Source organism: Aotus nancymaae, unplaced genomic scaffold (assembly GCF_030222135.1).
Source record: "Aotus nancymaae isolate 86718 unplaced genomic scaffold, 86718_ANA_hifiasm-v0.15.2.pri h1tg000059l, whole genome shotgun sequence".
NCBI lineage: Eukaryota > Metazoa > Chordata > Mammalia > Primates > Aotidae > Aotus > Aotus nancymaae.
Genome location: NW_026988473.1, coordinates 56,019,726 through 56,044,700, shown reverse-complemented (window position 1 = coordinate 56,044,700; position 24,975 = coordinate 56,019,726). Strand labels below are relative to the sequence as shown.

Sequence of the window (24,975 nt, the reverse complement as noted above, 5' to 3'; positions counted from 1 at the left end):
TCCTCTCATGTGAAGTAAGGATAATGATCCCCATCTCACAAGACTGTTATGGGGCAAAATGGAGATGATACATGGCTCTCCCAACAGAGGCACTGAATGGGAGCTGAGTAAATACATGATAAATATTACAAGTGTTATTCAGAATAGGGGATTTGATGCTAAACTAAGGGATCCCATTAGAGGTCCTCTTCCCCTGTGACTGGTCCGACCTCAGGTCTGCTAGCACAGCTTCACTAGCTGCAGCCTCAGGTTCCTCTCAGACCCAGCCAGAGTGTAACCACTGTTTACATAAGAGTGGCTCTGATCTGTGGGAAAGGGCAGGGAAGGCGGCCCTCTTGTGGCTCTCCTACATGCAAGGGTCTGGACAGCACATCTAGGGTCATGACCACCCCCTTTCTCTCCCTGACTGGAGTGTGCAGGTCGCAGGAGAGATGTGGCTCAGGAGCTCGAGGCAGGATACACGTGATTGCAAGACAGCCTGTATGTATTCTCAATGATGCCCTCTTCACTGACGTCCACAAAGATCTGCTGGCCACACACAGCACACACGCTGTCTGAAAGATGTTTGGTAGGCATGCCCGACTCGCTGTAGAACTGAAGAAGAGCGGGAATGAAAGACAGGAAAAGCTGTGAGAAGCAGCCAAAGCAGGAAGCTCTACAGAGGCCTCAGGCCTTCTAAAGAGAAGGCACAGTGGCAGGGGGAGGCCCAGAGTTAGAGGACTTTTTAAAAAACTCTTTAGAAAAAGTCACCTTTTACAAGTCAAATCGACCTCATCTTTCCTGGGCAGATGGGGAGAAGTGACCAGACTAGAGACAGTTGGGAAGTTAGATTAACAGGAACTGTAGACTGGCCTGGATCAGCTCCAAGGGATAAGGGGAATCGGAGGGAGAAGAACTCGGGGCTGGTGATCAGGAGCTGTGTCAAATAAGCCATTCTGTCGCCAGACTATGGTTCCATCAGAAATGGACAACAATGTTCTCCAACATTTAAAAGAGTGAAATATTAAGTGCCATATTGGTTTGGTGACAAGGGCATTCTCAGACATTTGTGGCAGCAGCAAAGGAGGTTGAAGCCTTTCAGATAGCATTTAGCATCGTGTCTCAAACTGTTGTTGACCCATTAATTTCACTTCAAGGAATTTAAAGAAATAAGAGGAAGTGTCAAAAACGCTTCATGCAAACAGATATTCATTTAAGCATTATCATAATTAAGAAAGCAAAGAGTCTGGCATGTCCTCAAAAAGTTAAAACATAGAATTGCCAAATGACCGAGCAATTCCACTCCTCAGTATAAACCCAAAAGATATGAGACTAGGGCTAAACAGACACTTAAACACCGATGCTCACAGCATTACTCACAGTAGCCAAAAAGTGGAAACAACCCAAGTGGCTACTGACAGATGAATGAATAAACCAAATGTGGCACACACACACAATGGAATACTATTCAGCCATAAAAAGGAATGATACATTCTATACACAAATGAACTTTGAAAACACTATGCTAAGTGAAAGAAGCCAGAGACAAAGGGACAAATATTGTATGATTCCATTTACATGAAATATCTACAATAGGCATGTTCACAGAGATGGAAAGTATATTACAGGTAAACCAGGGGCTGCGGGCAGGGGTAATGAGGAGTTACTCCTTAATGGGCAGAGTTTCTGTTTGGGATGATGAAAAACTTTGGAATTAGACAGTGACAATGGTTGCATAACACTGAAAATGTAATGCACTGAATTGTATACTTCAAAATGGTCAAAATGGTGAAGTGGTCTAGAAATCTCTTCTCGAGAGTTAACTGGTTAAAGGATGATCCACTATCTACACAAATAGATAAGAGGGAAATGAAGGCAAAACACAAGACAGTTGTTCAAAAAGGAACCTAATAAACTGTCTATAAAGTGATCCAATGTACTGTTTTCAATTTGATCCAGTACAGAAAAAATTAGAATAGTCCCATGATACTGAGAAACAAGTCCCTGGCCTTAAATGGTACTCGATTAAAGTTACCCAGGGTGATGAAAATATTCTTTTTTGGGGTGGGGTCTTGGGGGATGACACTGAGACAGGGAGTACTTCTGTGTTGTTTAAATTACAAAGAGAACATATTACTTTTATAAACAGCAAAACAACAAAGATATATTTCCATTCTGAAAAAAAAAACAACTTAGAAATACTTTCTTGCATTTTTCAGATTGGTGTTAATTTCCCCATATTTAAGCATCTCTCCATGATGGCCACCTGCTCCTCTTGCATTTCCTATCTCAGTGAAAGGTACTGCCATGCAAGCAGTTGCCGAATCACAAATGTCAGCTTTTTTTGAGACCTTCATCTCCTTCATATTTTTCCCTTCAGTCTTCAAAACCAAACTATATCTAAGTCCTGTCAACTTACCTCCAAAATACTTCTCAAATACAGTTAAGTATGTCCTCATTTAACTTCATTGATAGTTTCTTGGAAACTGATTTTAAGTTAAACGACATATAACAAAACCAATTTTATCACAGGCTAATTGATAGAAACAAGAGTTCAGTTCCTGTGTCATATTTCTGTTACAAAGACATCACTAAACCTCTATTTAAGAGACACCAAATTGTCTCTTAGAAAAAGACTCAAAACACTTTTAATATTAAAAGTTAAAATATATAGCTTTACACATAACAGTTAAAGATTAATAAAACAAGTATGACAACTTCCCCCAATTTTTGGTAAAGCAGTGAGTGACAGTGGCTGTTGTTGTAGTGGTTGTGGGTTAAATCAAGGAATAAATGTTCACAAAGCAAAAATTGTAAGGAGCAACTCCTACCGCTGTGCAGTGCAAAAACAATAACCAATATGGAATGAGCACTTTTGTGCTGCATCATTTATTGTTGTGCCTTTGCGTGATTATTGTATACTTTGTGAATTTTATTTATTTACTCTTTAGAGACAATATCTTGCTCTGTTGCCCAGGCTGGAGTTTGGTGGCATGATCAAACTACTGCAGCCTCGAAACTCCTGGGCTCAAGTGACCTCCCACCTTTGCATCCCAAGTAGCTGGGACCACAGGCATGTGCCACCACACCCACCTAATTTTTTTTCTCTCATTTTTTTGTAGAGATGGGGTCTCATCTATGTTGCTCAGGCTGGTCTTGAACTCCTGTGCTCAAGCGATCTGACTGCCTTGGCCTCCCAAAGTGAGCCACTGTGCCCAGCCCCCGCCCCAGTATTTTTAGCATAAAAATCAAAATCTAATTTGGCCCACAGGCTTTTTTCTGGTCTAGTCACTACTTCTCTAGATACTTCTCGGTCATACAACCATACTTGTCTTAGTTCCTCAAAAACACCCATACTTTCTCCCATGACAAGACTTCATCCACTTAACTCCTACTCATTGTTCAAGTCAGCTCCACAGTCACTTCTTCAAGGACACCAACTTTGAGCCCCAAGACTAGGTCAAATGACACTACTACATGTGTTCACAGCATTATGAACACCTTCCCTACATAATGCTTATTCAAGTTGTAATTTTATTTTTATCTGTGTTTGTTACTTTAACATCCATCTCTCCACCACTGAAAGAGTAAACTGTATCTGTGCAAAAACCATGTTTATTTTTGTACATTTTTGTAATTCTGGCACATGGCTATGTGTCTAGGCACATAGCAGGCATTAAAAAGCATTTACTGAATGGGATGAGCACAGTGGCTCAAGCCTGTAATCTCAGCACTTTGGGAGGTCGAGGTAGGTGGATCCCAAGGCCACGAGTTTGAAACCAGCCTGGCCAATATGGTGAAACCCTGTCTCTACTAAAAATACAAAAATTAGCCAGGCATGGTGGTGGGCACCTGTAGTCCCAACTACTCGGGAAGCTGAGGCAGGAGAATCACTTGAACCCGGGAGGCGGAGGTTGCTGTGAGCCAAGATTGTGCCACTGCACTCCAGCCTGGGTGACAGAGTGAGACTCTGTCTCAAAAAAGAAAAAAAGTATTTACTGAATGTTAACTTCCTGGTGGATAAAGTGGCTCTTTCCCATAATGGTCCCAAAGAGAAAAATTCTAGGGCACGTCTGAGATCTGGCTTTCTAAATTTGTTTTAAAAAATAATTTCAACTTTTATTTTAGATTCAGGGGATACATGTGCAGGTTTGTTACATGGGTATAACTGTGTGATGCTGAGGTCTGGGGCACGAATGATTCCATTGCCCAGGTGGTGAGCACAGTAACCAACAGATAGTTTTTCAACCACTTGTCCCCTCTCGCTCCCCCTCTAGTAGTCCCCAGTGTCTACTGTTGCCATCTTTAGGTCCATGAATACCCAATGTTTAGCTCTCATTTATAAGTGAGGACATGAGGTATTTGGTTTTCTGTTCCTGCGTTAACTGGCTTAGCATAAAGGCCTCCAGCTGCCATGCTGCTGCAAAGGACATGGTTTTATTCTTTTGTATGGCTGTGTGGCTTTCCAAATTTTAAGGAAGGAATGTCCATGCATACCCACACCTTGAAGGATTTTACGTGGCTTATCTCACCCTTTACTGCCTTTCTCTTCCATTAAACAAGTGATGTCAACTTGAATAATTTGGCAGTGTCAAGAAGCACTATTTAAGAACTCGGATGAACTCACCCCTATGGTAGATGCCATGTAGTCTGCACACATTTCTGCAAAGTCACGTTCAAGAACTCCATAGTAGAGGCCATAGAAGAGAAGAGAGATGCCAAAGTCCATAGCATCTTCTGGTTTGATCCTGCAAGGGAAGCAGTAGAGCTAGGAAGACCCACACTGAGACATATCTTCTTTGGATTACTACTCTGGGACACACAAGGCAGGGCCCAAAGCAAGAAGGCTAAAGGCTAGAGCAAGTGTGGGCAAACTATGACCAAATCCAGTCTGCTGCCTATTTTTATATGGCCCATGAACACCTCTTGAGGAGGCTAGCACTGTGGGCTGCAAAGGCAAAGCTTCCTCACTCTGCTCTTAGTCCTTGCCTCCCCTAACTGGTGGCAATGACTTGCAGCTGCCCAGGACCTGTGCTCACTGGGACCTATATGTTGGGGACTCCACTGCTGGTGACTGCTAGACACTTAAGTGAGCTGCCTCACTGAGCTGTGTCACCTCCAGCTAGCTACCCAAGTTGAAACAGCTTGAAAAAAAATAAAAATAAATCCTGTTTTATATAGTGAGAGCACACCTATGAAATTCTTTCTTCCAGGGGTAGTATAGGCTGAAAGAATAAACAGCCTCCTGAAGGGTTTAGCAGAATTCATCACTGTAGAGGCTTACACATCTTGTCAAAGATTTTGATTGCAGGCACAGTGTTTCAGCCTGTTGGCCAGGCTGGTCTCGATCTCCTGACCTCGTGATCCGCCTGCCTCAGCCTCCCAAAGTGCTGGGATTACAGGCATTAGCCACCAAGCCCAGCCCAGAATTTATTTTTACTTGTCCTAAAATAAACTCCTTTAAGAGACTCCCGCCTACAATATAACTAGGCTCGGGGAAGAGGTCAGTGATCATCCCATTCATCATCTTAAATTTGAATCCTACATCTCTAGCTTCAGTGTACTGTCCTAGGCTTAGGACTCCTCATGATCCACAGCCCACAGCCACCAGTACTTCATCCAGGAAATCATATTTCCACCTTCGTCTGACTCACTGACTCACTGTACACTCCAGTCTCTGAGCTCAGGACTTCTTAGCATCCGACTCAATTCAGGGTGGGAGGACTTGTAAACTAAGAGAGATCTTTTGGAAGGCTTATGACAACTGCAGCAGAAGCCAGAATTCCACTCCTAGGAATGCACCCTTAGGAAGCAACAGAGTAGTGTTATCTGTGATAGTACTAAATTGAAAACCACCTAAGTGCCCAACAATGAAACAGGACTTAACATCGATGGGTTAACTTTCTAGAACTTTTTCCTTAGAAATCTCGTCGAATGTCAGCTATATTACAGGCAACACTGCTTATGACCTGTGATTAGTACAATGCCTCTGGACTGGGACATTCTTGAAACTGGATGTGTTCCTGGGGGAATGGGGATCCTAGGCCAGGGTTGCTTCCATACCTACCTGTCTGGTCTCATTCCCTCACACCTAAGCTCTGAGTCTACTATGAAGACTTGCAGACACTGCCCTGCTGTTATTTTTTTGTTTTGTATCCTTCTATCTGTTGCTAGCTGTATGTAGGACAACCTATATGGTCATGTGGGTTGATGGCCTAGCTCAAGAGTCAGCAATCTTTTCCTATAAAGGGCCAGATGGTAACTATTTTAGGTTTTGTAGCCCATATAATCTTTATCACAACTATTCAACTCTGCTGTTTTAGTGGAAAAACAGCCATAGGCAATATATAAATGAATGAGCATGACTATGTTCCATAAAACTTCATTTTATAATAATAGGTTGTGGGCTGATTTGGCACAGAGGGCACAGTTTGCCAACCCCTGGCCTAGTTGAACATAAGGCCATTCATGCAGAGTGGATGTTGCAAATAAAGAGTACACATAGACAAAAAAACATTTCTGTGAAGGTGACAGAATTATGGATAGCTGGTTATAATAATTATTATGCTTACTTTGGTTACTAGACTTTTCCACTAAAATATAAAACCTTGGAAAATATAACATGATTCAGGACTCTGACTTTGTATATATTAAAACATTCTTTGTGTTTTGCCAGCACAAATCATGGAGAGCCTGTCCTCTCCCATCCTCCACAGCACCCAAGTCTCCCATCCTGGATGTTATGTCCCTCCTGTTAATACCACAACTTGCAGCAAGAGGTACATCTCAACAGTCACTCCTCCCCAAATTCCAGCAGAAACAAAAGCAAAGGGTACTCACTTGAATAGTAAGTTAAGACCAAAGAGGGTAAACATGACAGCCATGTAGCCAATGATGCCAGTGGCATAGCTGATTTTATAGATTAACAGGAACCACTTATAAACCAACCTGAAGAAAGAAGAGAAAGTTAGTGCAGCTGACACAGAGATTCTTGCCTCAGTGGTCACTGGATCACCAGAATCCTTCATTCTCACATCAACGGGGACACCAGGCTCTTTGCTCAGGACTTACTGAGCAACTCTGGTTACTATCCAAAGCTGCTCACTCCCTTAATTTGCAGAAATGCCTCCAAATACTCAAAAACTAGTGCTTTGTATTTTCATGGTCTTACCAAGGAAAAGATCCCTAAAAAGGAAGTTTTCGCCTCAAAGAAGGAGCATAGCTGACCTTAGACAGCTATGTTACCTCAAATGTTTCAGAAAAAAAGTTAGTAGTTACTATTATAAAAATCCTCCATATTACAGACATATTAAAGTAAAAACTATTAAACACAGCTATGCTCAGAAGATAACAGGCAGGGAAGGCTAGTTGTTCTGAAACAGAATTCAAGAGATGAATCAGAGGCAGAATGAGCTACAAGCTTTTTGTACCTGGGCCTGGTTAGTCTGAATATAGCTTTGTTCCTATCCACAGGCCAAAAATGAAAGAAATGATGTCTAATAAATTTTCTTCTGAAATGAATTTTCTTCTGGAGGAGAAGGGAAAGGAGAAAGGCACTCAGGAAGTACCTTTGAGTTGGATGTAAGAGTGTGGTGTTGGTAAAGTGGGATCGGGCTGTTTATGACCCTGAAGGAGGAATAGTGCGCCCTAGGAGCCCATGAAGAACAGTGTACAATCTAATTGGTGGACCCCAGCTAGACTCAGAAAGAAAGATGGTTTCCTGAATAAACCAGGGCCTTTTTTTTTTTTTTTTTTTTTTTTTTGCTAGACACAGGGTCTTGCAATGTTGCCCAGGCTGGTCTCGAACTCCTAGGCTCAAGGAATCCTCCCACCTCAACCTCCCAAAGTGCTGGGATTACAGGCATAAGCCACTGGTGTTTGGCCAAACCAGAGTCTTTTAAATGCTTCAAGGGTGGGTCCCTGATATCAGGAGCCACTATTCTATCTTTGATGGGAGCTAATGAACAATTTAGCAATTCGCTTGAATAACCCGCACAAGCCTGTGTGGTTCCTGAGAGCTAACTAGGTTACTACCAATCCTGCTGAACCCTAGGGAAGAAGGTCAAGGTCCTTCCCTGCCTGTGCCTCCTTGCTATGGCCAGGCAAGTGGTGGTGGTTTCTCAGGCTAGGGAAAGACCCCAAACATCTCTTTCTAGTGTTGTCTTGAAGAACACACACAGTTCCATTCTCCAGGCTTTGCACTGATCATAAAGGAGAGAGACACAGTGAAAAAGACATAAAATTTTAGGTCAAACAACTCTTAATATGGATAAAGTGAGGGCTTTTTTTTTTTTTTTGAGACAGAGTCTCACTCCGTCGCCAGACACCAGACTGGAGTGCAGTGGCACAATCTAGGCTCACTGCAACCTCTGCCTCCCGGGTTCAAGCAATTCTCCTGCCTCAGCCTCCCGAGTAGCTGAGACTACAGGCGCGCGCCACCACGCCCAGCTAATTTTTGTATTTTTAGTAGAGATGGGGTTTCACCATGTTGGCCAGGATGGTCTCGATCTCTTGACTTCGTGATCTGCCCGCCTCGGCCTCCCAAAGTGCTGGGATTACAGGTGTGAGCCACTGCGCCCAGCCGGATTAAGTGAGGTTTTAGTAGCTGGGTAACCTCAGGTAAGTCAAATTACCTCTTTGAGACAAGAGAGGTTATTTTCTTTGTAAAACGGGAAAACCCCCAATACCTTTTTTACTGGATTGTACAGAGCCCATTTCCTGGTATATAACACATGTTCGTTAAATGCTGCATGTATAAACAAGGATGTTTATGAAACTGCTTTGATTGCAGGCACAGTGCTTCAGCCTGGAATCTCAACACTTTGAGAGGTTGAGGTGGGAGGACTGCTTGAGCTCAGGAGTTCAAGACCAGCCTAGGAAATTTGTTGAGACCCTGACTCTACAAAACTAAAAAATTAGCTAGGTAAGGTAATTTTTTACCTTGAGCATGCCTGTAGTTCCAGCTACTCCAGAGACTGATATGGGAGAATTGGTTGAGCTGAGGAGGATGAGGCTGCAGTGAGTTCTGATCATGCCACTGCATTCTAGCCTGGGCGACAGAGTGCAACCCTGTCTGTTATTTTTTAAAAGTGCTTTGAAATTGTAAAGCACTATCAAATGTTAGTTACAGGGCCAGGTGTGGTGGTTCACACCTGTAATTCCAGCACTTTGGGGGGCAGAGGCAGGCGGATCACTTGAGGTCAGGAGTTTAAGACCAGCCCGGCCAACATGGTGAAACCCCGTCTCTACTAAAAATACAAAAAAAAAAATAGCCGGGTGTGGTGGCACACACCTGTAATCCCAGCTACTCGGGAGGCTGAGGCAGGAAAATCACTTGAGCCTGGGAGCCAGAGGTTGCAATGAACTATACTCCAGCCTGGGTGACAGAGTGAGACCCTGTCTCAGAAAAAAAGTTAGTAGTTACTATTATAAAAATCCTCCATATTACAGACATATTTTCAGTCATTTTAGCTAGAAGTTGGCACTGTTTGTGGTGTTCTTGGTGACTCTTAATATGTTCTACTGCACTTTTTCTTCATATCACCCTATGTGAGGTAGCAATTATTGTCCCCATTTTAGGGATGAAGAATTCAAGGCTCAGAAAGGTAAGGTCATGCAGCGAACAAGTGGCAGGGATAGGGGTTCCAATCCACATTCATCTGGCTCCACATCCTGTATCTTCCACAATGCCCCTTAAAGTAAACTACCAAAGCCAGAGAGGAACTTCTAGATACCCTACTTCACTCACCTTATACAATGAAACTCAGAAGGCCAGAGAAAGGCTTGCAGGAAAGTAGAACATAAGAAGAATAGGAAGAAGAGCAATTTGCAATTTGAAAGACTTTGGATCAGGTGGTCTCAACTTTGAGGCTGGCCAGTCAGGCTCTCTCTCTATGCACACCTCTGTCATAGCACTTACCAACTGCACTGCAACAGGAGTTTTCTTATCCATCTCCTCCATTAAACAGAGCACTCCTTGAGGGCAGGGACCATGCCTTATCCAGTTCTGTATCCCCAGCGCTCAGCACAGGGCCTGGCACATAGTAGGTGTTTATTTGAATGAATGAGAAAATCTCTTTTTCTGTTGAGTACAGATATTAAATTACCTCACAAGCTGGTTGGGAGGATCAAATGAGAAATGAATTTCGATAAAATAATTATACAGGCAGTGGCTGCTTTGTGACTCAGAAAGTATCGTTTATTGGAAAATTATAAATTTGCTGAGATTCATTCATTCAATAAAAATTCACAGAGTAGGCTACTATGTGCCAGGTCCCATGGTAGGGCGCGGTTATACAGTGACAAACAAAATGGATGTGGTTCCTGATCTCAGAGTTACAGTTCAGTGAGGGAGATAGATACTCAAAACAATATTTAAATTGCAGTAAGTTTATTGTGCAATATGAGAGAATATAATGGAAAATCTCATTTAGAGAACAGAGAAGAGTTCACAGAGGAAAACATTTAAAATGAGGCCATAATAATCACCATGATTTGCTTATTTTTGTTTGCATTTAATATAAAGAGACCTTGAAACCATAAAGCTATGCAGAAATATTTGGGGTTAATCGATGAATAGGGGAGGGGGGTCTCCCAATCAGCTTGTTCTAGAGGGGCCCCATGCCAAATAATTTTGGCAGACAAAACCAGGAATTTTTTCAGTCTAAACCTATGCTCCTCCCATGCATTCTAACACATTAGCTTCAGAAAACCTAGGTTCTTCCCACTACCTAAACTCTCACCTTGGGGTTGTCTGTACTAGAGGTTTCCGTGTGGCTCGGAAGGTGACAAAGGCTGTGACAGCAGAGAACAAGATCCAGATCACTAGGAACCTCCACCAGTGCAGCTTCACTGTGAAATAGACGGGAACAACCCACATCTGAAAGAGGGTCACCATCTGAAACACAAACACAAGCACTTCAGCTCTAGCCAGCTCCCTCTGCAGCTCTGTCCACAGTCCTGAATGCAACTTGTTTTCTATTTTAGCTTGATACTCTCCTGTATTTCCAATTTTGGATAAAGGCAACTCCACTAGTGATCCAAGTCAGAAACCTAGGACCATATTTGACTTCTCTCTTTTATCCCTCACTCAAGTATTTCTTGCTCTTGCTACCACTTGGCTGACTGACTGCAATGAGCTTTGTTAGTCTCCCTGCATTTAGTGTCTATCCTTTTGAGGAGTGCCAGAGTGATATCCTGAACATGAAATTTTGACCATGTCCTTTCTCTGCTGCTTAAAACCCTTGCACAGTCCCCTGCATACAGGATAGGATCCAACATTCTTTTTTTTTTTTTTGAGACAGAGAGTCTCGCTCTGTCACCCAGGCTGGGGTACAATAGCGTCATCTCGGCTCACTGAATCTCCGCCTCCCAGGTTCAAGCAATTCTCCTGCCTCAGCCACCATGCCCGGCTAATTATTATATTTTTAGTAGAGAGAATCCAACATTCTTAGCCAGGCTGTCAAATCCCCCAATAATGTGGCCCCAACTTGCTATTTCAAGGGCCATCTACCACTCCCCAGGCCTTTAAGTCAGGTTGTCCCCATCAGACTAAAACATCCTTCCCACCTGCCTTTCTGCCTGACAATATCACATCCAAGACACATGAAACCTTCAGTCTCCTTTCCAGGCAGAAAGTGCTTTCTAGTGTTCCCAACGCATTTTCTTTTCTACCATCATTACAGTGCTTTATCTAGAGGTTGGGCTTGAATTCATTCTCTGACTGTATGTAAGCTCCTTGTGAGCAGTGACTAGGCCATATTCTCATTTCCTCTGCACTAGAAAACTGTTGGCACATAATATGTCCTCAGTAAATTTGGATAAACAAGAGGAAAGTAAAACTAGAGTAGGACTCCCTCAGAGAGAGGCACATTTCTAGTTTAAAGAGAGCCTATTTTACTTTCCCGCCTTCAGAGCCTTCCCTCAGACTTGTTGGCTGAAGTTTTTCAAAGGCATACAACAATTCAAACTCTAAGACAGAAGTCTGGAGTCATCACCAGCCTTCTCTCCAATGCCTCCTCACTCCCTCACCAACCACCCTTCTGTCACTAGATGTCACCCTTCTCCAGTGAGTAGCAGATATAAAAAAAGATAGCACATAATACGTAATGGCGGTTTTCTTCCTGATGCCATCAAACAAAATTAAAGAAATTTTTTTAAAAAAAGAGAGAGATAGGAGAAAAAACAGTGGCCAGTTTCCTGGTGTACTATAGTAAACTAAGAAAATATTTACTCTTAGCAATTTCTAGACCAGTGCTATACAACTGAAATATGCAAGTCATATATATAGTTTAAAATCTTCTAGTTACATTTTTAAAAAGGTAAAAAGAAACAGATTTTCATTTCAATAATATATTCTATCCCAATATACACAAAATATCTCAACATGTATTCAAGATTAAAATTATTTATGATATGGTTTACTTGTTTTGGTACTAAAGCTTTGAAATCAGATATGTATTTCAGATTTACAACAGACTAGCTGCATTTCAAGTGGCCAGTAGCTACATGGGACTGGTGGCTACCATAATAGGTAGTGCAGCTTAGAGCTTCGTTTTAGTGTTTAGTCATCTGTAGTTACCATTCTCTTACAGACTTTTCTGTGACAAGAAAAAGCCTTAGATGGCCAGGCGTGGTGGTTCGCACCTATAATCCAGCACTTTGGAAGGCCAAGGCAGGTGGATCACCTAAGGTCAGGAGTTCAAGACCAGCCTGGCCAACATGGGGAAACCCTGTCTCTACTAAAAATACAAAAATAGCTGGGCATGGTGGCAGGTGCCCGTAATCCCAGCTACTTGGGAGGCTGAGGCAGGAGAATTTGTTTGAATCTGGGAGGCAGAGGTTGCAGCAAGCAGACACCGTGCCACTGCACTCCAGGCTAGGAGACAGAGTGAGACTTTGTTAGTCTCCCTAATAGAGGGCCTGGGGACCTGAAAATGGCCTCAAATCCTTGGTTTGTGTTCTGATAATTTATTTTTCCTAGAAAGGACAATTAAACATTAATAAGAAATTGCTTCCAGGCTGTGCTGTGTGTTATACAAAAAAAAAAAAATTGCTTATAACCTCATCACTTTTCATATGTCAGTTATGACTTTTTTTTTTCTAGTTATGACTTTTCATGTCAGTAAGACTCCACCTCACTCTGATTAGAAATTTTAGAATTAAAGCTGTCTAAATACGAATCCCAATACAGCTATTTACTGTGTTACCTTAGGCAGATTGCTTAACTCTGATACGCTTCAGTTCTCTAAACTATGGTAAAATGGGGTTAACAGTATCTACTAAGGTTGTATGGGTTAAATGAGTTTAGGCATGGAAAGCACTTAGTGCCTTAAAAAAAAAAAGCCTTAGTTTTTTTAGTGTTGCTTTACAGATTAAAAAAAAAAAGAAAATGAAACAGTGAGAAGAAAACAGAGAAAATGGTAAGCAGAACCACTTTGCTTTAGACATTCCCATTCTGTGTACCCAAAGGCATACTGGCTGCTATTCCATGAACCATGAAGTCTCAGTAACAATGCACTGCATAGGAACCCACAACTGACCATCTGAATGAAGCATTCTAAAATAGTCTGACCTTACATAAAAAGTGTGGAAGCACAAGGATGTACTAACAAACGGCTACCCAAATAATGCCCCAGGTGCCATTTTCTGGGAGACACTAGGAGCTCCAGGAAAAGACAACTCAACAAACCAACTGCAGACTATTTAAACTAGGGGAAAAGGCAACCTAACTGATGAAACTAAAAGGGTGGTGTACGGAAAGAAGAGCTGGAAGATTTTTGGTTTTCACGCTCTTTGCCTTAACAGGCTCATCGGCTGTTTACAAAACAGGCCCAGAGAAAAATTAAATCACATAGCCTGGTCACATTTGTTCTGAGAAAAAAAAAAGAAAAGAAAAACAGAAATTCCTGGTCTCCTGCCAGATTTTCAAAAACTTGGCTGTTGCATTAAGACAATCAGCCTGCTCTAAAAGCCTGTTTCCCACTCCCCACCAATCATCAATAGCATGTTCTGAGGAAGAATCTGAAATCAAGATAATTTTCTCTACATGAGTTACGGCTCTGTACATTTTGGGTGAGGAGAGAAGCAGAGATCCTGGATTCTATTCTGAGTTGGACAAAGATATAATTAGGAGTAAATCTGGGCATCAGGAATGAAAAATCTTCCTTTGTTTTATAGCTCTCAGACTTGAAATTTTAGGATGAAAAAACTACATCCAGAGATATACATCAAGTACATCATAAAGCTACATCGTCACATCGAGAGAAAGAGAGAGAGACTGTGTGTAAGAGAGAAGAGACAGAGAATAAGAGGAGAGAGAGAAAGGGAGAAGGGGGAGAGAAAGAAAGGACTTTAAGACAGGATTAGCCTTTTTGAAACCAGATGGCAAAGTGGAAGCCCAGCAGACCTGGGTTCTAGTTCTATTCTGCCACCAACTCACTGGGTCACCCTAAGGAGGTCCTCCCACTTTCCTTGAAGGAAGGGACTGGCTTGATTTCTCAAACCCCTTCAAGTTCTAACAGACTAAGCTTCTATCAACTAGCCCTGCATCCCAGACTTCCTAGGACAGCAGAGACAGTGTTCACTCACTCACTCATTCAACCATCAAGTGTTTATTTTGCATTTAATGAGAAAGGAGTGCAGAAATAAGCATGACCTCGGCCAGGCACGGTGGCTTATGCCTGTAATCCCAGCACTTTGGGAGGCTGAGGTGGGCGGATCATGAGGTCAGGAGTTCAAGACCAGACTAGCCAACACGGTGAAACCCCATCTCTACTAAAAAATACAAAAATTTGTTGGGCATGGTGGCTTGTGCCTGTGATTCCAGCTACTTGGGAGGCTGAGGTAGGAGAATTGCTTGAGGTGGAGGCTGCAGTGAGCTGAGATCGCGCCACTGCACTCCAGCCTGGGCTATAGAGCGAGACCCTATCTCAAAAAACAAACAAACAAACAAACAAAAATATATGACCTCTAGTCCTCTAGAAGCTACCAGGCTAGCTGCAGGAAAAAGATCTAAATCAAACTCTAATTTTAATGATTCTGTTAGCCTTCAGACCATTTCTAGAGGTCTAAACAGAAATCATTAAATAATGAATAAAATGAAATGATACACTGAAATGATCAGGAAATTTTAAAATTAAAGCTGTCTAAATATGAATCCCGATACAGCTATTTACTATGTTACCTTAGGCAGATCACTTAACTCTGATAAGCTTCAGTTCTCCAAACTACAGTAAAATGGGGTTAACAGTATCTACTCTCATAAGGTTGTATGGGTTAAATGAGTTTAGGCATGGAAAGTACTTAGTACCTAATAATGTCAGCACTTATGAGTAGTGTAGTAAACATAAGCATTTGACATAATAGTTCTTATATTTAAATGGAAGTAATATATATAAAACAAGTGTGGTACATAATTCATAAGTGCTTATTAGTACATGACAGCTCTTATTATGGCTTTGCATGATTAAAAATTGCATAAAGTCACACATACAAAGGAGCAAAGACCAGAATGAGGCAACCAAAATAACTGACATATGAAAAGTTATGAGGTTATAAGCAATTTCTTATTAATGTTTAATTGTCCTTTCTAGGAAAAATAAATGATCAGAAAACACAAACCAAGGATTTGAGGCCATTTTCAGGTCCCCAGGCCCTCTCCATCAGGGAGTGAAAGTCAACTTCTACGCAGGGCCTAGAAAGCAGCTGCTGGTGGCAGGGCCCAGGTCCTGAGGAGGGTCAAGGCAGAGGAGCTGAGTGAACAGAATAGTCTACCACGTGATAAAAGGGGAAGTTACCTGGTTTCTTTATTTGGTTTAAAGTTGCTACTATAGGCTGGGCACGGTGGCTCACTCCTGTAATTCCAGCACTTTGGGAGGCTGAGGCAGACGGATCGCTTGAGCCCAGGAGCTCAAGACCAGCCTGGGCAACATGGCGAAACCCCACCTTTAAAAAAAAAATACAAAAAATTTTTTTTCAGTTTCTACTGTAGTATTTATTGGCATTTTGCTTGGTAAATAAATTTAAACTTCGTTAAGGAAGACATATAAACGGCAATAAAGGGCTAAAAGTTATGCAGAACAATTGCAGGGCCTCTGGTGCCATCTGGTGGCAACACTTATGTAAACACATTTGGTCCATTAATTTTTTCAAACACTTGTGCCTGATGCTGTGGAAAGCATGAAAGTCTTGGCCCTAACATCTCTTCTAGAACTTGGTTAATACGATATGAACACATGAATTAGGTGGCCAGTACAAAGCATCACGTACTGACATGAGAATTCAGAGGAAATATGAGGCAGAAGCTGTCAGGAAAACTTCCTGGAAGAGGCAGAACTCTGGATGATTCTAAAGGAGGTTTGGGTTTGGCCAGGTGGAAGGAGAAACACAAAACCATTATCCTTCTTTCTTTCCCTGAATGTGCAAATACAAAGTTGAAGACTAGCCTAAAATTAATTTATTGATTCATTCAGCAAATATATACTGAGGGACAATCCCAGCTTCTCTGATGTGGGAGATAAGAACAGTGATATCCCACTTATCTCTCCACAAGGCTAAAACAGTTGAGATTACCCTGTTAGATGCTAATAGTAAGCTAGCCCATATTTAAATGGATTGCCTCTTAACTGAGAGCTGGAACTATCAGTGGAAAGTGTGTTGGTAAGAGATGGAATCAACACTACCTGACAATTATTTCTAATAAGACAACCTCCAGATCCCTTTCATCTCAGAGAAACTAGAATTCATGAAAACAGATCATATCTTTCCCTATGCATCAGGTACCTTGCCAATCCACAGATGCCTGGCACTTCTGACTTTCAGGATTCTCACCTTACCACCTCTGCATCTCCTCATGTTGTAAGCTAGGGCTCACCCACCCACCACACCTGGCTGAAAAGCAACACTGTGGATGAAATGAAACTATAAGCCCAAGTAGTAAAATAAAGGCAGAGACCTACAGCTAACAGAACAATCAACTTGAAAACATGCTGACAAATAGATTGCAGTCAACTGGAGGTAGGTTTCTGGGACATGTTCCATGGCTCTGCTCAATATTTTCATATAGGATTTGGAAGAAAACACAAAGAACCTGCAAATTGTGGACAGCACAAAGCTTGTCCACAAGAAAAAGGGAGGCAGCAAATATAGAAAATAGAAGAAGATCAAATGAATAAAGTTTATTTCTAGGGTTCTTTTAGCCCTAACATTCTATGAGCTAATAAGCTGAAATGAAGAATCAAAACCACAAGATGAAACCTAACTACCCAAGTATAGGACGGGGAAGGAATGGCTTAATAGTAGCTCACATCAAACAGATTTAGGGGTTTCAGTTGACCACAAATTGCCAGGGAATATATGTCAACAGGACTGCTGCCAACATAGCCAAGACAACCCTGCTTAACTAAGAATATACCCAGAATGGAAGAGGCACCAGGTCTACTGTTCTCTGCTCTGTTAAAGCAACCCTCCGACCCTGGGATCAGGGCCTGGGGCCACACTATACAAAGAACACTAACAAATAAGCATGGCCAGAAGACAGCAGCCCATAAGAAAGTAGTTAGGATTATAAAGAGTCTGGAAACCAAATCACATAACAGCTGAAGATACCAGGATATTAAGCCTGGAGAAGACTATAGGAAGGCTTCAGATTCAGATAACTGATATCTGAAGACTCATCCAGAGGCCCAATAAACAGATATATTCAGTGTCGTTTCTATGACCTGGTAAGACACTACACATTACTAGATATTCCAGAAGGCAGAAATACGGTTGGAGGAGTTTCCCTCCTATTGCACCTACAAACAGTCATCCTTACTACATGAGGCAGGCCATTCCAATGCAAATATATTTGCCAGCAGCTCTTTCCTGATGCTGGCCTGAAAAATCTGCCTTTGTGTCCCTTCTGTCTCTGGGTCTAACTCTTATCTTTTAGAAGAGCATAAAGTAAATTTACTACATGTTTCTTACGACTACTCTTCTAATACCTAGAACTATGTCTTCTTTCCCATCTTTTCCACTCCAAGCAAGAGTCAGTCAAGAAGTAATTTAATATTTACCGAGCACTTACTGGTCACCATGCTAATGACTGAGAAATCTCCTGAAGAACTCAAGTCTACTCAGGAGTGAAAAATAACCACAATTAGGTGCTATAATGGAGGGCTGGTGACCAAGAAAGTATAGAGGAGAGGCACTCCACTCAAAGTAGAGAAACCAAGGAAGGCTGCCTGAAGGAAGCGTCTTTTGATCTCTGTCTTGGTGGCCTAACAGGTCCAGATAGAAAAAGGCATCATGATGAGTTCCAGGATGAGGGGACATGGTACACTTGAGAAAAGACAACTAGTATTTGAGGGAAGGGTGAGAAATGAGCCTAAAGAGGTAGATGAGACTCAAAGGAGGCCAATATAGATATCACAGCTACAAGTTTTTATTATATTCTGAGGATAGAAGTTTTTCTTTCTCATAGAAAGTGAATTACAACCCCTTACCATCTTAGTCAGAATTCTCTAATTCCACATTCTAGTAATCCTCTTAATATCTTGGTTCAAGAAAAATCTACAGTACTTTAAAGATTTCTAGGTAGGAGATTTTGCCACTCACCAGTTCCAGGAGGGAAAGCGGTTCAGGAGGTAGAGGTTTGAAGAGATACTATATTTGGTAGTAGACAGAGATGATGAAAGCTACTCCCTGGAGAACTTCAAAAATAGGATAGATACTTTTCTAAGCATAAACTTATCCCTTCCCCTAACATCCCTGAGGGAGCTAAAGAGTAATGTTAGACTCTGAATAGATGATGAAAACTGAGCTATGCAGAAGCCAAAAGGCACGTCTGGTTTGGGCTAGGTTCCCAATCCAGATCTTCTGGTTTAAGCCGCCTCCCAATCATCATTCACTGAGTTTGTGGGGAAATCTGGAGAGGCTGGGGAGGCAAGATGATGAAGAGACTTAGCAGGTTGAGAAAGTACCTGAGATCCCAGGAAAGGACTTGGGCAAAAGTTGTTAAATAAGGAAACTGAGGAGGGTTAAAAACAGAAATGACTGTAGCAGAAACTGACAAAAATTTCCTAAAGCCTTTGAGAGGAACCTACAGAAAGAGCACTTAACCAAGAATCGGATTTTGGTTTTAGGTTCAACTCTCCAATTTAATGGTCATGTGTTTCCAGCAAATCACTTCAGGATTCTGCACCCTGGTTTACTAATCTGAAAAATGGAGACAAATACCTACCCTGAGTACCTTACAGAGCTGTTATAAGGTTCCAATGAGAGAGCAAATAACAAAAACTCAAGTCTACTGAGGAGAAACAAACAACTAGAATTCAGTATAAGTGCTATAACAGAGTAGGTGGAGTATTTTTTAAATCATCAACAAATTTAAACTACAAGCAATCTGAAGTATTATTATTATTATTATTGCTAGAATTGAAAAGAACGGTATCTGAAATTTAGATACGGTCTCTTACTCCAAACAACATGGTTTTGGTTTTTTTTTTTGTTTTTTTTTTTTTTTTGAGATGGAGTTTCACTCTTGTTGCCCAGGTTGGAGTGCCATGGTGCGATCTCAGCTCACCACAACCTCCACCTCAGGGGTTCAAGTGCTTCTCTTGCCTCAACCTCATGAGTAGCTGGGATTACAGGCATGTGCCACTACACAGTGGTTCACACCTGTAATCCCAGCACTTTGGGAGGCCCAGGCAGGCGGATCACCTGAGATCAGGAGTTCAAGACCAGTCTGGCCAGAGAGGAGGGGTTTGTCCATGTTGGTCCATGTCCTGGCTGGTCTCGAACTCCCGACCTCAGCTGATCCACCCGCCTCGGCCTCCAAAAGTGCTAGGATTACAGGCATGCCCCACCACACCCGGCCTGTTTTTTGTATTTTTAAAATTTTTTTGTTTTAAATTTTATATTTCTTCCTTTTTTAACTTTCTTTTATTTCTTTGGCCTCTTCCTTGTAAGTAGGGCTTTTGTTTTGGGAGGTTTTTTTGTTTGTTTTTTTGAGATGGAGTTTCACTCTTGTTACCCAGGCATGAGTGCAATGGCATGATCTCGGCTCACTACAACCCCCAGCTCCCGGATTCAAGCAATTCTCCTGCCTCAGCCTCCCTACTAGCTGGGATTACAGGCACGCACCAGCCTGGCTAATACAGATGGGGTTTTACCATGTTGGCCAGGCTGGTCTTGAACTCCTGACCTCAGGTGATCCGCCTGCCTGAGCCTCCCAAAGTGCTGGGATTACAGATGTGAACCACCATGCCCGGCCTGGGGTTTCTTTTTTTTTCCTCAGACAGAGTCTTGCTCTGTCTCCCAGACTGGAGTGCAGTGGCACGATCTCGGCTCACTGCAACCTCCACCTCCCTGGTTCAAGCAATTCTCCTGCCTCAGCCTCCAGAGTAGCTGGGACTACAGACACCCACCACCATGCCCAACTAATTGTTTTGTATTTTTAGTAGAGACAGGGTTTCATGGCATTAGCCAGGATGATCTCAATCTCCTGACATCATGGATCCACTCGCCTCAGCCTCCCAAACTGCTGGGATTACAAGTGTGAGCCACCATGCCCGACCCTGTTTTTTGTTTTTGAGACAGGGTCTCACTCTGTTGCCCAGGCTGGAATGCAGTGGCACAATCACAGCCCACTGCAGCCTCAACCTCCCAGGCTCAAGTGATCCTCCCATCTCAGCCTCCTAAGTAGCTGGGACTACAGGCACACACTACCATACCCAGGTAATTTTTTTATTTTTTTTAAGAGATGGGTCTCACTATGTTGCCCAGGCTGGTCTCAAACTCCTGGGCTCAAGCTATCCTTCTACTCTAGTCTCCCAAAGTGCTGCAATTACAGGCATGAGCCACTATGCCCAGCCTACATTTCTCTTAATGTGAAGGTTGGACTTGAGCTTCTAAGTTATGGACAGAAATTTGGAACCTTTCAGTGAGCTGGCATACCTGCTCATCATCAGTCTCATAGCTGGCAACATCCATGTTGCTCTAGGTCCTAGAGCCTAGGACAGTGTTTCTCATCAGGGGTGACTGTTTCCCAGGGGACATATGGTAATGTCTGGAGACATCTGGTTGTTACAAGTGGAGAAGGGTACATCTAATGAATAGAGGGTAGGGATACTATTAAACATCCTATAATATACAGGACATCCTCCCAAAAACAAAGAATTATCTGGCCCAAAATGCCAATAGTTTCTGTTGAGAAACCTTGGTCTAGGAGAACAGAGCTAGTGTTTTTCCACTCAGTGGTCATGGGTACCCACTGAAAGGCTGCACCAACAACCTATACTAGTGAAGAACAAAAAGTTTCATTCAGTTAGAGAGAAACAGAGCTGAGCCTTATCAATTAATTCCATCATTTCTTGGCATGCCATGAGACCTTTTTTTGAAAGCTCTGATGGCTAATCTCAAACAGTTCATGTTTCTACTACTCAACAACAATCCCAGTGCCTCTCCTTTACACAACATTCTCTGGGCAGTCTTCCTGATTCTCTTTTATTACTATTCCTCACCCCATAGACATTCTAATGTGTTTCACATGTAATTTTTGTTTGTACCTGTTCATACAAACTGTTTTTTGCTTTCTCTGCTTGTATTTTCATTAATTGGCACTGTGTTATATATCTTTGTTTCTTACTTTTTCCACTCAGCACTATGCTTTTAAGGTCCTCCCAAGTTCCTACAGGTACTTAATATATTGCTTTTTACTGTAAAACAATTTCACGATATGCATCCATCACATTTTACCTATTTGCTTCATCAGAGATAGATATGCAGATTGCCTCCAACTCCTCAATGTTTAGCCATAATTAACACTTCAGTGAACACCCTTTTACATGTCCCCTTAGGATGTGTCACAAGGTATGTGTATATTCGCTCTGACTCAGCAATGCCATGCTGCTGTCCATAATGCCTGCACCAGTCTTCATGTCCACAAGAAAGTACAGAAAAGCTCCTACAGCCTCTGATCCTTGCTAACACTTAACACTATTCAGCTTTCTAGTTTTTGCCAAAGTGCTGCAATTACAGACGTGAGCCACCATGTAAAATTTCTCATATTTTTACGTGCATTTCTCTAATTACTAATGACTCTGAGCATCTCTTTTCATGCTTAATGGCCTTTTGGGCTTCCGCTCCTGTAAATCTGTTCATATCCCTGGCCTATTTTTCCATTGGAGTTGCTGTCTTTTATTGATTTGTAGGAGTTTCTCTGGATAGATATTAATCTACTGTCACTTTTAATCATTACTCATCTCTTCTCCATTCAGTTATCAGTTAACTCTGCCTATGGTATCTTTTACAGAACAGAAATCTTTAATTTGTAAATGTAATCGAATTTATAAAATCTTTCTTACTTGCTTATATTTTTAGTTTTTAAATTTTTATTTATTTATTTATTTTGAGACAGGGTCTCATCTGTCACCCAGACTGTAGTGCAGTGGCATGATCTCAGCTCACTGCAACCTCAAACTCTTGGGCTCAAGCGATCCTCCCACCTGAGCATCCTGAGTAGCTGGAGCTACAGGCATGCACCACCACATCTGGCTAATTTTTGTATTTTTTGTAGAGATGGGGTTTGGCCATGTTGCCCAAGCTAGTCTTGAACTCATGGGCTCAAGTGATCCACCTGCTTCAGCCTCCCAAAGTGCTGGGATTACAGGCATGAGCCACCACACCCAGCCTGCTTATATTTTAAAAATTAGTTTCATAACTTTACCTTCCAAAATCAGGTCTTTATCTTGAGTCCCCTTTGTATTCAGTATTATGTACAAATCTAGATTTAATGTTTCTCCATATGGTGAGCCAGTTTTCTCAACTAATCTACTTAACAATGAACTACTTAACCTTCTTACTGACTGGTGGTTACACCTTTATTGTATATTAAATTTCCATCTGTCTCTGAGACCTGCATTTTGTCCCATTGGCCTGTTTGTGTATTCTTATAGTATGTCTTAAGGTAAGTCCCTGTCTTGGTAGTTCTTTCTTTCTTGCTTTATTTTTGAACTTTAGGTAGGTTAAAAAAATACATAATACAAAAATCTTCGGTTAATGAACATTCTCATCATTAGTTCATGCATAGACCACTTTTAATTTTTTAAAGTTACTATTATTTTGTCTTTGCTTAAACAATAAAGTCTCACTCTTCACCCAGGCTGGAGTGCAGTGACATGATCATAGTTTACTGAAGCCTTAAACTCCTGGGCTCAAGCAATCGTCCCACCTCAGCCTCCCAAGTAGCTGGCATTACAGGTGCACACCACCATGCTCAGCTAATTAAGTTTTTAATAGAAATGGGGTCTCCCTGCATAGCCCAAGGAGGTCTGGAACTCCTGGGATCAAGTGAGCCTCCCACTTTAGCCTCCCAAAGTGCTGGGATTAGCGGTGTGAGCCACTGTGTCAACCAAAACTACTTTTGCGGTTTCAAAACCCAAATCCTTTTCCATTTTATCCATTTTTGAGTACAGTTCAATAGTGTTATGTATTATCGTCTGTTACTATCTTGTAATAACAGATCTCCAGAACTTTTTTGTCTTGTAAAATGGAAACTCTATACCTGTCAAGCTGCAGCCCCTAATTCTCCCTGCCACTTAGCCATCATTCTACTTTCTGTTTCTATGAATTTGACTTTAGATATCTCATATCAGTGGAATCATATTGGTCTCTTCGTGACCAGCTTATTCCACTTACCATTTCTTCAAGGTTCATTCATCCTGCACCACATGGCATAATTTCTTTACTTTTTACATTAATTATTTACTAAAGAGAAATACTGAACCCACAAATGAAACTAACATGTGAAACATCTAAAATTACTTATATCTAGCTATGTGTTCTTCTCTATCCTATCCTGCAATCTTTCTTCCATACAAGGTTAGCATTATCTCGAATCTTGATTCTACTCCCTTGCTTTTTAAAATATGGTTTTGGCTTGGCATGGTGGCTCATGCCTGTAATCCCAATACTCTGGAAGGCCAAGGCGGGAGGATTGCTTGAGCCCAGGAGTTTGAGACCAGTCTGGTCAACACAGGAAGACCCCCATCTCTAGAAAAAAAATTTTATTTAATTAGCCAGGCATGGGTGGTGCACACCTGTGGTCCCAACTGCTTGGGAGGCTGAGGTGGGAGGATCAACAGAGCCTAGGAGGTTGAGGCTGCCACACTCCAGACTGGGTGACAGAGAAAGACTCTGTCTCAAAATAAAGTAAAATATGGTTTTATCAACATACACATAATTTTAAAACATACCGTTTATATTTTTAAATTAGCCAACAACGACAACAAAAAATACCACTTAGTTTCCACTGTTTTTATCTTTCTATAAAAAGTGTCAATTTATAAATGGTCTTCTAGGGCTTATCTTTTTCACTCAATATTATACTGCTCAGCTTCATCTTTACCATTATTTGTAGCTAGAGTTATTTATATTCATATTATTTTTATAAGTATGTCATACATATTATATGTTATATTCCATTATGTGAATATATCACAACTAACTTATCCATTCACCTTTACATGGGTATTGTCATTTCCAAGTTTTTGCTATTACAAATAGTGTTATTATGAAAAATCCTAAGAGGGGCTGGGCATGGTGGCTCACATCTGTAATCTCAGCACTTTAGGAGGCCAAGGCGGGTAGATTACCTGATGTCAGGAGTTCAAGACCAGCCTGACCAACATGGTGAAACTCTATCTCTACTAAAAAAAATATTAAAAAATTAACTGGGCATGGTGGCACATGCCTGTAATCCCAGCTATTAGGGAGGCTAAGGCAAGAGAATCATTTGGACCTGGGAGGCAGAGGATGCAGTGAGCCAAGATTGCACCACTGCACTCCAGCCTGGGCAACAAGAGGAAAACTCTGTCCCAAAAAGAAAAAAAATTAGTTGGGTATGGTGGCGGGCACCTGTAATGTCAGCTACTCGGGAGGCTGAGGCAAGAGAATCACTTGAATCCAGGACACGTAGGTTGCAGTGAGCCAAGATCATGCCACCGCCACTGTACT

General features: G+C 41.8%; 1 protein-coding gene across 2 annotated transcripts in view; it reads right to left on the bottom strand.

The window, feature by feature from the left end:
• The window catches only part of RNF121 (ring finger protein 121), a 64,881-nt gene that overhangs the window by 1,451 nt on the left and 38,455 nt on the right, over positions 1-24,975 (bottom strand). For both annotated transcript variants that reach the window (XM_012456878.2, XM_064365255.1), the window contains 4 exons: positions 10,722-10,876; positions 6,820-6,927; positions 4,607-4,727; positions 461-594 (listed from right to left, as the gene is read on the bottom strand). In XM_012456878.2, the coding sequence (XP_012312301.1) occupies positions 461-594; positions 4,607-4,727; positions 6,820-6,927; positions 10,722-10,876 (518 nt within the window). The remainder of the gene's footprint in view (positions 1-460; positions 595-4,606; positions 4,728-6,819; positions 6,928-10,721; positions 10,877-24,975) is intronic.